This window comes from Schistocerca cancellata, chromosome 9 (assembly GCF_023864275.1).
Source record: "Schistocerca cancellata isolate TAMUIC-IGC-003103 chromosome 9, iqSchCanc2.1, whole genome shotgun sequence".
Lineage (NCBI taxonomy): Eukaryota > Metazoa > Arthropoda > Insecta > Orthoptera > Acrididae > Schistocerca > Schistocerca cancellata.
In genome coordinates, this window is record NC_064634.1 from 40,704,133 (window position 1) to 40,717,331 (window position 13,199).

General features: G+C 45.9%; 1 protein-coding gene across 1 annotated transcript in view; it reads left to right on the forward strand.

Moving 5' to 3' along the window:
• Positions 1–13,199, forward strand: part of LOC126100668 (skin secretory protein xP2-like) — a 96,755-nt gene that overhangs the window by 19,908 nt on the left and 63,648 nt on the right. Inside the window, exon 2 of the mRNA XM_049911288.1 lies at positions 9,327–9,493. Coding sequence (XP_049767245.1) covers positions 9,327–9,493 — 167 coding nt within the window. The remainder of the gene's footprint in view (positions 1–9,326; positions 9,494–13,199) is intronic.

Consider the following 13,199-nt stretch of genomic DNA (forward strand, 5'->3'; position numbering starts at 1 on the left):
TGTCAGAAGCTCACACAATTGGCAGTAATGCACAATCAGTTAATGTAAACAAACGACACTTTCAACACGAAGTTACGTTTTTCCAAATAGCACATGTATATTGTTTTCTACAAAAATTAAAACTGGAGGTACAAATAGTGACGACAGGCAGTGTTTTCACTGTTCTAAACCTCATATCTTTTGTAGTACGTACACTTTAAAGGATGATAACAGCACCACAGTTTCCGCAGTAATACGTAGAGCAAGGGTTGCCTACAGCACGCCATGGCGGTGCAGGTAACCCACATTACGGCATTACAGCATGGCGACAGAAACTATGGCACCTTTTCCATTATTTGATTCTAAGTATTCCAAAAAGTATAGGGTTTATACCAGTGAAACTAAGTCACCTACCGATAATCCCAATAACCTCTAATTTTCATTTCTACAGAAAAAAATGTACACGTGCCACTTAAAAGAAGCTAACTTTGTGTTCAAAGTGATGTTTGTGTACTTGTTGGGATTGTACATTCCTGTCCATTGAGTGAGCGACTATCATAGGTGTTTCCTTGGTAAATTGCACTTTGCGCATTTTGTTTCATCATCGTATATCCATAATTGTAAGGGACGAGTTGGAACGTCAGCTGGTATAACATATGTTAAAAAATGACGAAATTCCTCCAGCTGTATTAAGGTGTTGGTTTTATTGGCAACTAGTTTCGATGTTGCTACAACATCATCTTCAGGTCCATACTTATTGACAGCAACCGTATGTGCCTAACACTAGTAGTCAGTGGTGAGATAGGTGTGTTCCATGCGGAAGGCAGGTAGTAACTGATATGAACTTCATATGTTACTTCCTGCCTTCCTATCAAATAGGCTCAGCAGCATGATTAGAGTATTGTGTCCAGGTAAGTGTCGCCATTGGGCGATCGCCAGAAATCGCCGGAAGTCTTGAACCAAATTACTGTTTGGCGTAATGAACGACAGCTCTCCTTAAATGTGGATAAATGTAAAATACGACACGTAAAAAGAGAAAAAAACGATATAACATGATTACAAGTTTGGTGGCGAAATCTTTGAGAATGTCAAACCTTTTAAGTACTTTGGGGGTGATACTAACAGGCGATATAAAACGTATTGATCACGTAAATTCAGTATTGGGGAAGGTTATGGAAGACAGATTTTAATATATTTTCAGGACAAAGACGGATTTACTGGAAGAGTTCTAAAGAAAATGCAATGTCTGTAAGGGAAATCGCACACAGTATGGTAGAGTGACCAATTATAAGGTAGTCTTCCAGTGTTCGGAATCTTTATCAAGTTGGCATAACAGCAGACGTCGAACGAATTCTGAGAAGCGCTCAATGGCTTCTGTTGTATACACGTGGATGCAGATGCAAAAGTGGTAGGACAGGTAGATGGTGGATGAGTAGCTGTATGAACGGATAGCTATGCTCTTTAGTGGAGGGTCAGGAAGTGGTGGTGGCGAGTGAATGACATTATAGCTGGGAAGTATGGCCTGCAGCGGAAGCGCGAGGGAGTGGTTGTGGCAGTCAGAAAGGTTATTAGGAAAAGATATCGAGTCAAGGTCCGTAGCTGGTAGGGTGAACAAATGTCACCACTGAGTTCTGAATTAGGAAGAGGAAGCTTGTTGAAGTTTCCTTCTGATAAGATATGTGGAGTGTATATATTGATGCGGGCAAGTATCAGCACGAGGTTCCGGAAGAAGGGGCTTAAGATCCTTTCGGATAGGATATACAGCGCGTGAAGCTGGAAGAATGTGTGTACATGGGTGAAGGAAAGTATCAAAATGGGGTTCTGGATTAGGAAGAGGGAGGTTGTTGCACTTCCCTTGGGGTAGGAGATGTAGGGTTGAAGTTGGAGGGATCTGTGTATATTGGCGTAGGCACAACAACTGTCCAAAGTTGAAGTTTTCCTCTTCAGCTTTATAAAATGTTTAGGATTCTGTGGACATGTTCCAGGAACTTGCCGGAGGAGGAGGTTTGGGATGGGAGGGACAATTTAAGCTATCTCACCACCTGGTAAGTAATGACAGTAGGAGAAAAAGTACGAATATGGCCTGTGAGATGGAGTGCTTGTTGTTCAAGGACTTGTAACAAGCAATAAAATTTTAGGGCTATGGTGATCCTAGATATGTTAGCGGAGTTGAAAATGGATCAGACAAGGCTTTTCATGAATGGAGCGTGGTGGAAGTGTGGCCTGTTAGTAGCTTAATAACTTTTGTCTGTTTTGAGCATGTTGACTTCATGATAAGCGCCGTTAGCCTACCGTCAAGAATCACCATGTGTGTTTTTGAGATGAATGGCACGGTGATGGATAGAGGAGTGGAAATTGCAAAGATAGAAATGACAGGTAAAGCATACTGTGATTTTTGCAGCAGGAAGCAGCGCGTTATGGCTCTTGGCTACCCTGGCAGGTCTGCGGTAGTATCGCGTACCCAAGGTATAAAACGGCGGTACACTGGAGGGGCAGTCATTTGTTCTCAAGTGATTTAAGCGAAAGGGTTTCCGACTTGATTATGGCCGCACGACGTGGATTAACAGACTTTTTTTATTATTATTATTTTTTATTTATTTATTGTTCCGTGGGACCAAATTAAGGAGAAGTCCCCATGGTCATGGAAGAGTCAATACATGAAATTATAACACGATATTAGAAACAGATAAAATGAAATATAAAAAAACATATTCAGGTGACAAGTCGTAAGTTTAAATGAAGACAATCAACAATGTAACACTGGAATTTGCTTAATTTTTTAGCTCTTCCAGGAGCTCCTCGACAGAATAGAAGGAGTGAGCCATGAGGAAACTCTTCAGTTTAGACTTAAAACAGTTTGGCCTACTGCTAAGATTTTTGAGTTCTTGTGGTAGCTTATTGAAAATGGATGCAGCAGAATACTGCACTTCTTTCTGCACAAGAGTCAAGGAAGTGCATTCCACATGCAGATTTGATTTCTGCCTAGTATTAACTGAGTGAAAGCTGCTAACTCTTGGGAATATGCTAATATTGCTAACAACAAACGACATTAAAGAAAATATATACTGTGAGGGCAATGTCAGAATTCCCAGATTTTTGAATAGGGGTCGACAAGAGGTTCTCGAACTTACACTACATATACACTCCTGGAAATGGAAAAAAGAACACATTGACACCGGTGTGTCAGACCCACCATACTTGCTCCGGACACTGCGAGAGGGCTGTACAAGCAATGATCACACGCACGGCACAGCGGACACACCAGGAACCGCGGTGTTGGCCGTCGAATGGCGCTAGCTGCGCAGCATTTGTGCACCGCCGCCGTCAGTGTCAGCCAGTTTGCCGTGGCATACGGAGCTCCATCGCAGTCTTTAACACTGGTAGCATGCCGCGACAGCGTGGACGTGAACCGTATGTGCAGTTGACGGACTTTGAGCGAGGGCGTATAGTGGGCATGCGGGAGGCCGGGTGGACGTACCGCCGAATTGCTCAACACGTGAGGCGTGAGGTCTCCACAGTACATCGATGTTGTCGCCAGTGGTCGGCGGAAGGTGCACGTGCCCGTCGACCTGAGACCGGACCGCAGCGACGCACGGATTCACGCCAAGACCGTAGGATCCTACGCAGTGCCGTAGGGGACCGCACCGCCACTTCCCAGCAAATTAGGGACACTGTTGCTCCTGGGGTATCGGCGAGGACCATTCGCAACCGTCTCCATGAAGCTGGGCTACGGTCCCGCACACCGTTAGGCCGTCTTCCGCTCACGCCCCAACATCGTGCAGCCCGCCTCCAGTGGTGTCGCGACAGGCGTGAATGGAGGGACGAATGGAGACGTGTCGTCTTCAGCGATGAGAGTCGCTTCTGCCTTGGTGCCAATGATGGTCGTATGCGTGTTTGGCGCCGTGCAGGTGAGCGCCACAATCAGGACTGCATACGACCGAGGCACACAGGGCCAACACCCGGCATCATGGTGTGGGGAGCGATCTCCTACACTGGCCGTACACCACTGGTGATCGTCGAGGGGACACTGAATAGTGCACGGTACATCCAAACCATCATCGAACCCATCGTTCTACCATTCCTAGACCGGCAAGGGAACTTGCTGTTCCAACAGGACAATGCACGTCCGCATGTATCCCGTGCCACCCAACGTGCTCTAGAAGGTGTAAGTCAACTACCCTGGCCAGCAAGATCTCCGGATCTGTCCCCCATTGAGCATGTTTGGGACTGGATGAAGCGTCGTCTCAAGCGGTCTGCACGTCCAGCACGAACGCTGGTCCAACTGAGGCGCCAGGTGGAAATGGCATGGCAAGCCGTTCCACAGGACTACATCCAGCATCTCTACGATCGTCTCCATGGGAGAATAGCAGCCTGCATTGCTGCGAAAGGTGGATATACACTGTACTAGTGCCGACATTGTGCATGCTCTGTTGCCTGTGTCTATGTGCCTGTGGTTCTGTCAGTGTGATCATGTGATGTATCTGACCCCAGGAATGTGTCAATAAAGTTTCCCCTTCCTGGGACAATGAATTCACGGTGTTCTTATTTCAATTTCCAGGAGTGTAGCTCGAACAGCCCGTTTTTGAGCCAAAAATACCCTTTTTGAATCAGAAGAATTACCCCAAAAAAGAATACCATACGACATAAGCGTATGAAAATATGCGAAGTAGACTACTTTTCGTGTTGATGTGTCACTTATTTCAGATACTGTTCTAATGGTAAATAAAGCAGCATTTAGCTTCTGAACAAGATCCTGGACATGGGCTTTCCACAACAGCTTACATCTATCCGAACGCCTAGGAATTTGAACTGTTCCGTCTCGCTTATAATATGCCCATTCTTTCTGATCAAAATAGCGGTTCCTGTTGAATTGTGAGATAGAAACTGTAAAAACTTTGAACGCGGAATTGAATTTGGAGCTAGACGCACGGACATTCCATTTTGGCATTTTGGAAATCGTAAGGGAATTCAGTATTCCGACATCCACAGTATCAAGAGTGTTTCGAGAATACCAGATTTCAGACATTACCTCTCAGCACGGACGACGCAGTGGCCGCTGTCCTTCACTTAATGGTAGAGAGCAGTGGCGTCTTCGTGGAGATCTCAGTGCTAACTGACGTGCGTGAAATAACCGCCGACATCAATGTGGGACGTACCACGAACATATCTCTTAGGACACTGAGGCCAAATTTGGTGTTAATGGGCTATGGGAGCGACCTATCGAAGCTGTTACCTTTGCTAACAACGTCTGTAGCGCCTCTCCTCTGCTAGAGAATACAGGGTTATTACAAATGATTGAAGCGATTTCACAGCTCTACAATAACTTTATTATTTGAGATATTTTCACAATGCTTTGCACACACATACAAAAACTCAAAAAGTTTTTTCAGGCATTCACAAATGTTCGATATGTGCCCCTTTAGTGATTCGGCAGACATCAAGCCGATAATCAAGTTCCTCCCACACTCGGCGCAGCATGTCCCCATCAATGAGGTCGAATATGGCCTGTGAGGTGGAGTACTTGTTGTTCAAGCAGTAAAATTTTAGGGCTACGGTGATCCTAGATATGTTAGCGAAGTTCTGGCACGTTTCTTGGTAGAGGAGGTTTAAACACTGAATTTTTCACATAACCCCACAGAAAGAAATCGTATGGGGTTAAGTCGGGAGGGCGTGGAGGCCATGACATGAATTGCTGATCATGATCTCCACCACGACCGATCCATCGGTTTTCCAATCTCCTGTTTAAGAAATGCCGAACATCGTGAGGGAAGTGCGGTGGAGCACCATCCTGTTGAAAGATGAAGTCGGCGCTGTCGGTCTCCAGTTGTGGCATGAGCCAATTTTCCAGCATGTCCAGATACACGTGTCCTGTAACGTTTTTTTCGCAGAAGAAAAAGCGGCCGTAAACTTTAAGCCGTGAGATTGCACAAAACACGTTAACTTTTGGTGAACTGCGAATTTGCTGCACGAATGCGTGAGGATTCTCTACCGCCCAGATTCGCACATTGTGTCTGTTCACTTGACCATTAAGAAAAAATGTTGCTTCATCACTGAAAACAAGTTTCGCACTGAACGCATCCTCTTCCACGAGCTGTTGCAACCGCGCCGAAAATTCAAAGCGTTTGACTTTTTCATCGGGTGTCAGCGCTTGTAGCAATTGTAAACGGTAAGGCTTCTGCTTTAGCCTTTTCCGTAAGATTTTCCAAACCGTCGGCTGTGGTACGTTTAGCTCCCTGCTTGCTTTATTCGTCGACTTCCGCGGGCTACGTGTGAAACTTGCCCGCACGCGTTCAACCGTTTCTTCGCTCACTGCAGGCCGACCCGTTGATTTCCCCTTACAGAGGCATCCAGAAGCTTTAAACTGCGCATACCATCGCCGAATGGAGTTAGCAATTGGTGGATCTTTGTTGAACTTCGTCCTGAAGTGTTGTTGCACTGTTAGGACTGACTGATGTGAGTGTATTTCAAGCACGACATACGCTTTCTCGGCTCCTGTCGCCATTTTGTCTCACTGCGCTCTCGAGCGCTCTGACGGCAGAAACCTGAAGTGCGGCTTCAGCCGAACAAAACTTTATGAGTTTTTCTACGTATCTGTAGTGTGTCGGAACCATATGTCAATGAATGGAGCTACAGTGAATTTATGAAATCGCTTCAATCATTTGTAGTAGCCCTGGATATGGGTTGGACCCTTGACGAGTGGAAAACCATGACGTTTTTAGTTGAGTCCCGCTTTCACTTGGTAAGAGCTCACGGTAGAGTTCGAGGACGGCGCAGATCCTACGAAGTCATTGACCCAGGATCTCAACAAGGCAATGTGCAAGCTGGTGGTGGCTCCATACGGTGCTGGCTGTGTTTACATGGAATGGACTTGGTGCTATGGTCCAACTGAAACAATCATTAACTTGAAATAGTTATGTTCGGCTACTTGGAGACCATTCGGAGTCAACAAAGATAGAATTTTTATGGATGACATTGCGCCGTGTCACTGGTCCACAGCTGTTCGCGATTGGTTTGAAGAACATTTGGACATTTCGAGTGAATAATTTCAACACTCAGATCGCCCGACATCGAACGTTTGTGGGACATAGTTGAGAGGTCAGTTCGTGCACAAACTCCTGCACCGGCAACATTTTCGTTGTACAGGCAGCTAGGCTCAATATTTCTGCAGCGGACTTCCTACGACTTGTTGCGCCCACGCCATGTCTACTCGCTGCACTACGCTGAGCGAAAGGTGGTCCGACGCGATACGAAGAGCTTCTTGATGCAATAATTCACCAACAGCTGTATGTATTGTAGAAATTTATTTTATTTCATGAACTTCTATGTGCTACCGGTTTCGGCATTATATTGATGCCATCTTCAGGCCCCACTCGTCATAGTCGTAAATCGCTACATCTACATCTACCTAATGTTATTTCATTTTTAACATCTACATCTACATGATTACTCTGCAATTCACATTTAAGTGCTTGGCAGAGGGTTCATCGAACCACAATCATACTATCTCTCTACCATTCCACTCCCAAACAGCGCGCTGGAAAAACGAACACCTAAACCGTTCTGTTCGAGCTCTGGCTTCTCTTATTTTATTTTGATGATCATTCCTATCTATGTAGGTTGGGCTCAACAGAATATTTTCGCATTCGGAAGAGAAAGTTGGTGACTCAAATTTCGTAAATAGATCTCGCCGCGACGAAAAACGTTTTTACTTTAATGACTTCCATCCCAACTCGCGTATCATATCTACCACACCCTCTCACCTATTAGCATCTCGTGGTCTTGCGGTAGCGTTCTCGCTTCCCACGCCCGGGTTCCCGGGTTCGATTCCCGGCGGGGTTAGGGATTTTCTCTGCCTCGTGATGGCTAGGTGTTGTGTTCTGTCCTTAGGTTAGTTTGGTTTAAGTAGTTCTAAGTTCTAGGGGACTGATGACCATAGACGTTAAGTCCCATAGTGCTCAGAGCCATTTGAACCATTTTTTATTACGTAATAATACAAAACGAGCTGCCCTTTTTTGCACCCTTTCGATGTCCTCCGTCAATCCGATCTGGTAAGGATCCCACACCGCGCAACAATATTCTAACAGAGGACGAACGAGTGTAATGTAAGCTGTCTCTTTAGTGGACGTGTTGCATCTTGTAAGGGTCCTGCCAATGAAACGCAACCTTTGGCTCGCCTTCCCCACAATATTATCTGTGTGGTCTTTCCGACTGAAGTTGTTCGTAATTTTAACACCCAGGTACTTAGTTGAATTGAGAGCCTTGAGAATTGTACTATTTATCGAGTAATCGAATTCCAATGGCTTTCTTTTGGAACTCATGTGGATCACCTCATACTTTTCGTTATTTAGCGTCAACTGCCACGTGACACACCATACAGCAATCTTTTCTAAATCGCTTTGCAACTGATACCGGTCTTCGGATGACCTTACTAGACGGTATATTACAGCATCATCTGCGAACAACCTAAGAGAACTGCTCATATTGTCACCCAGGTCATTTATATAGATCAGGAACAGCAGAGGTCCCAGGACGCTTCCCTGGGGAACACCTGATATCACTTCAGTTTGACTGGATGATTTGCCGTCTATTACTACGAACTGCGACCTTCCTGACAGGAAATCACGAATCCAGTCACACAACTGAGACGATACCCCATAGGCCCGCAGCTTGATTAGACGTCGCTTGTGAGGAACGGTGTCAAAAGCTTTCCGGAAATCTAGAAATACGGAATCAACTTGAGATCCCCTGTCGATAGCGGCCATTACTTCGTGCGAATAAAGAGCTAGCTGCGTTGCACAAGAACAATATTTTCTGAAACCATGCTGATTACGTATCAATAGATCGTTCCCTTCGAGGTGATTCATAATGTTTGAATACAGTATATGCTGGAAACCCTACTGCAAACCGACGTCAATGATATAGGTCTGTAGTTCGATGGATTACTTCTATTACCCTTCTTGAACACTGGTGCGACCTCCGCAATTTTCCAATCTGTAGGTACAGATCTATCGGTGAGCGAGCGGTTGTATATGATTGCTAAGTAGGGAGCTGTACACCGTAGGAGCCATATAACTGGATCCGTGAATCAATCCGTCCTGCAACAGCTCTTGGTGGCCAGGCGACACAGACTGAGGTATAACTTTTGTCACATAAGTGTATGCAGTAATCAGTAACAGCTGTTGTGCCCTCGGCTGCCTCCCGCCAGCTGGTTGCCCGTGCTGTCAGTGACAGCAGCAGGTGTCGGAGGAGTCGGGGGCGGCCGCGTGGGCGCGCTCCGCCCCAGCGCCAGCTATTCGCGTCACGCCGCCGGCCGTTGTGTCATTGTCCGCCGGCCCTCGGTGTTGCAGCGGCTGACCTTGGCGGCGACCTGCGCGTGGCTGTGCCTGCTGGCGGGCGTCCAGCGCGCAGGCGCGGGCGTCGCCTACTACGGGACCGCCGCGCAGGCGCAGCAGCTGCTGCCCGGCTCCGCCAGCGTCGTGCTCGTCCCGCAGGGCAGCACCGCCAACCTCGCCAGGTAACTAGAGATGGGCAAAACTGTTCTTTTCAGAGATTGGATCAGAACTGTTCACTCCCTGAAATGAATTAGCTCTTTTTCATGACTCACCACTCATTTACAATAGAAAATAAATGGAAGGCACATTGCCCTTTAAACTTGGTTTATTCCAGTACTATACCTGTATTTTGATCTTATTTGATCCTATTTTGAAGTAACACAGATAATGACTAAGAATTTTGTATTGTTTATTGAAATTTCAACGATATGACAAAGTTTTTAATTATTGATTTATTTTGCACTATCGTGGTTTTTTGGGTGATCGGAAAATGTTGTAACTTGAGATTTACATTAACAATATATTTGGCTATAATGTATTAAAATTTCATTAACCTCATACAAATAAATCGCAAGCCATATATTTTTAAAGTGAACGTTTCCTTCCGAAGACGCCTAAAATCGCAAAATCCGTACCAGAATAAGAAAAAAAAATATAAATTTGACTGTAAAACGAAAGTGCTGCATATAGCCTTACGCAGAATAAAACAAGGAAAATATTGGTGTATCACATTTTGCGATACGTTTATCGGTTCGCTCGTAATTTAAGCGTAAATTCGAGTGTCCATAATAAAAATCCTATAGTAAGAGGAGTCATCAGGAACCTAATCTAATCAGTTTAAACAAATAAAAATGAAATAAAAACAATTGATGTATACATAACATAATAATGTAATATACATAGCGGTATTACTACAAAGAACAATATCCAGTAGAGACGGACTCCGATGCAGAGGCACTGAGTCGAGTAGGTCGAGCCGCGAGCTGTATTACTGCATGAGCTGAGACCGCAGAGACCAGAGTGACACCTGAGTCACTTTGCTCAACGCTCTGCCTAGAGTCGAGACGGTGGGGTGAGCGTTGAGCAGGCGAGTTCCGAGGGTGCCGTGAGCGGTGAACTCACCCGCTCCGAGACAAATCGTCCGTTCCCTTGCGAGCAGGTTGTTGCAAGTAGTTCCTATGTTATCCGTTAGGTGGCTCTCTGTCCTGTTGCTCGCATCAACTGCCCAGAGGGCAGGACGTGCCACTGAAACGATCGCCGACAGAGTGCGATGCGAAGTTAAGCTGCTGCACGCGGCAGATGACGCACAGAGACAGCACGGCATATGTGAAACACAAAATCCAATGGGGCACTGCACAATGCAGGCAGCCAAGGTAGAAGCAGGGCAGAGGCCGGCGCTGGCTGTGTTGTGTGGCGTGCACTGTGCTCTGACCAGCAGAGGCACTGCTGATATGCTCCGTCTCTCTCTCTCTCTCTCTCTCTCTCTCTCTCTCTCTCTCTCTCTGCCGTGGGAAACGTTTGGAGCTACCGTTCTTTTTTTCTGAATCACTGATTGTTCACTCCTTTGAAAGATTCAACTCTATGAATTAGTTCAAGAGCTGATCCCCCATCTCTACAGGTAACGCCGCGCCGTCCGCTACTGTGCCACTGAATAGTCGTTGCTTCCCAGCACCGTCGCACCTGTACCTCATACACTCCACCTCCTCTCGACCTAGTGTTTCTACACTGCTACCCGGCACCATCATCAGCAACAGGTTTTAGTCCTCCTCTTCGTTAGTTTTGCTAACTAACAGCAATACCATCATCATGCATTGTGTTAGGGCTATAGGTACATACAGGGTGTTACAAAAAGGTACGGCCAAACTTTCAGGAAACATTCCTCACACACAAATAAATAAAAGTTGTCATGTGCACATGTGTCCGCAAAACGCTTAATTTCCATGTTAGAGCTCATTTTAGTTTCGTCAGTATGTACTGTACTTCCTCGATTCACCGCCAGTTGGCCCAATTGAAGGAAGGTAATGTTGACTTCGGTGCTTGTGTTGACATGCGACTCATTGCTGTACAGTACTAGCATCAAGCACATCAGTACGTGGCGTCAACAGGTTTTGCAGTCAGTGCAACGTTTACAAATGCGGAGTTGGCAGATGCCCATTTGATGTATGGATTAGCACGGGGCAATAGCCATGGCGCGGTACGTTTGTATCGATACAGATTTTCAGAGCGAAGGTGTCCCGACAGGAAGACGTTCGAAGCAATTGATCGACGTCTTAGGGAGCACGGAACATTCCAGCTAATGACTCGCGACTGGGGAAGACCTAGAACGACGAGGACACATGCAATGGACGAGGCAATTTTTCGTGCAGTTGACGATAACCCTAATGTCAGCGTCAGAGAAGTTGCTGCTGTATAAGGTAACGTTGCCCACGTCACTGTATGGAGAGTGCTACGGGAGAACCAGTTGTTTCCGTACCATGTACAGCGTGTACAGGCACTATCAGCAGCTGATTGGCCTCCACGGGTACACTTGTGCGAATGGTTCAGCCGACAATGTGGCAATCCTCATTTCAGTGCAAATGTTCTCTTTACGGATGAGGCTTCATTCCAACGTAATCAAATTGTAAATTTTCACAATCAACATGTGTGGGCTGACGAGAATCCGCACGCAATTGTGCAATCACGTCATCAGCACATATTTTCTGTGAACGGTTGGGCAGGCAATGTTGGTGATGTCTTGATTGGGCCCCATGTTCCTCCACCTACGCTCAATGGAGCACGTTATCATAATTTCATACGGGATACTCTATCTGTGCTGCTAGAACATGTGCCTTTACAAGTACGACACAACATGTGGTTCACGCACGATGGAGCTCCTGCACATTTCAGTCGAAGTGTTCGTACGCTTCTCAACAACAGATTCGGTGACCGATGGATTGGTAGAGGCGGACCAATTCCATGGCCTCCACGCTCTCCTAACCTCAACCCACTTTACTTTCATTTATGGGGGCATTTGAAAGCTCTTGTCTACGCAACCCAGGTATCAAATGTAGAGACTCTTCGTGCTCGTATTGTGGACGGCTGTGATACAATATGCCATTCTCCAGGGCTGCATCAGCGCATCAGGGATTCCGTGCAACAGAGGGTGGATGCATGTATCCTCGCTAACGGAGGACATTTTGAACATTTCCTGTAACAAAGTGTTTGACGTCACGCTGGTACGTTCTGTTGATGTGTGTTTCCATTCCATGATTAATGTGAATTTAAAGAGAAGTAATAAAATTAGCTCTAACATGGAAAGTAAGTGTTTCCGGACACATGTCCACATAATATATTTTCTTTCTTTCTTTGTGACGAATGTTTCCTGAAAGTCTGGCCGTACCTTTTTGTAACACCCTGTATACTGTGCTTGTTGGTACATTAATGTGTAACTACTTCAGGGTGTTAGTTGTTTTATTTTTTTGCATTCACATACACTACTGGCCACTAAAATTACTACACCACGAAGATGACGAGCTAGAGACACTAAATGTAACCGACAGGAAAAAGATGCTGTGATATGCAAAAGATTAGCTTTTCAGAGCATTGCCACAAGGTTGGCGCCGGTGGTGACACCTACAGCGTGCTGACATGAGGAAAGTTTGCTACCGATTTCCCATACACAAACAGCAGTTGACCGGCGTTGCCTGGTGAAACGTTGTTGTGATGCCTCGTGTAAGGAGGAGAAATGCGTACCATCACGTTTCCGACTTTGATAAAGGTCGGATTGTAGCCTATCGCGATTGCGGTTTATCGTATCGTGATATTTCTGCTCGCGTTGGTCGAGATCCAATAACTGTTAACAGAATATGGAATCGGTGGGTTCGGGAGGGTAATACGGAACGCCGTTCT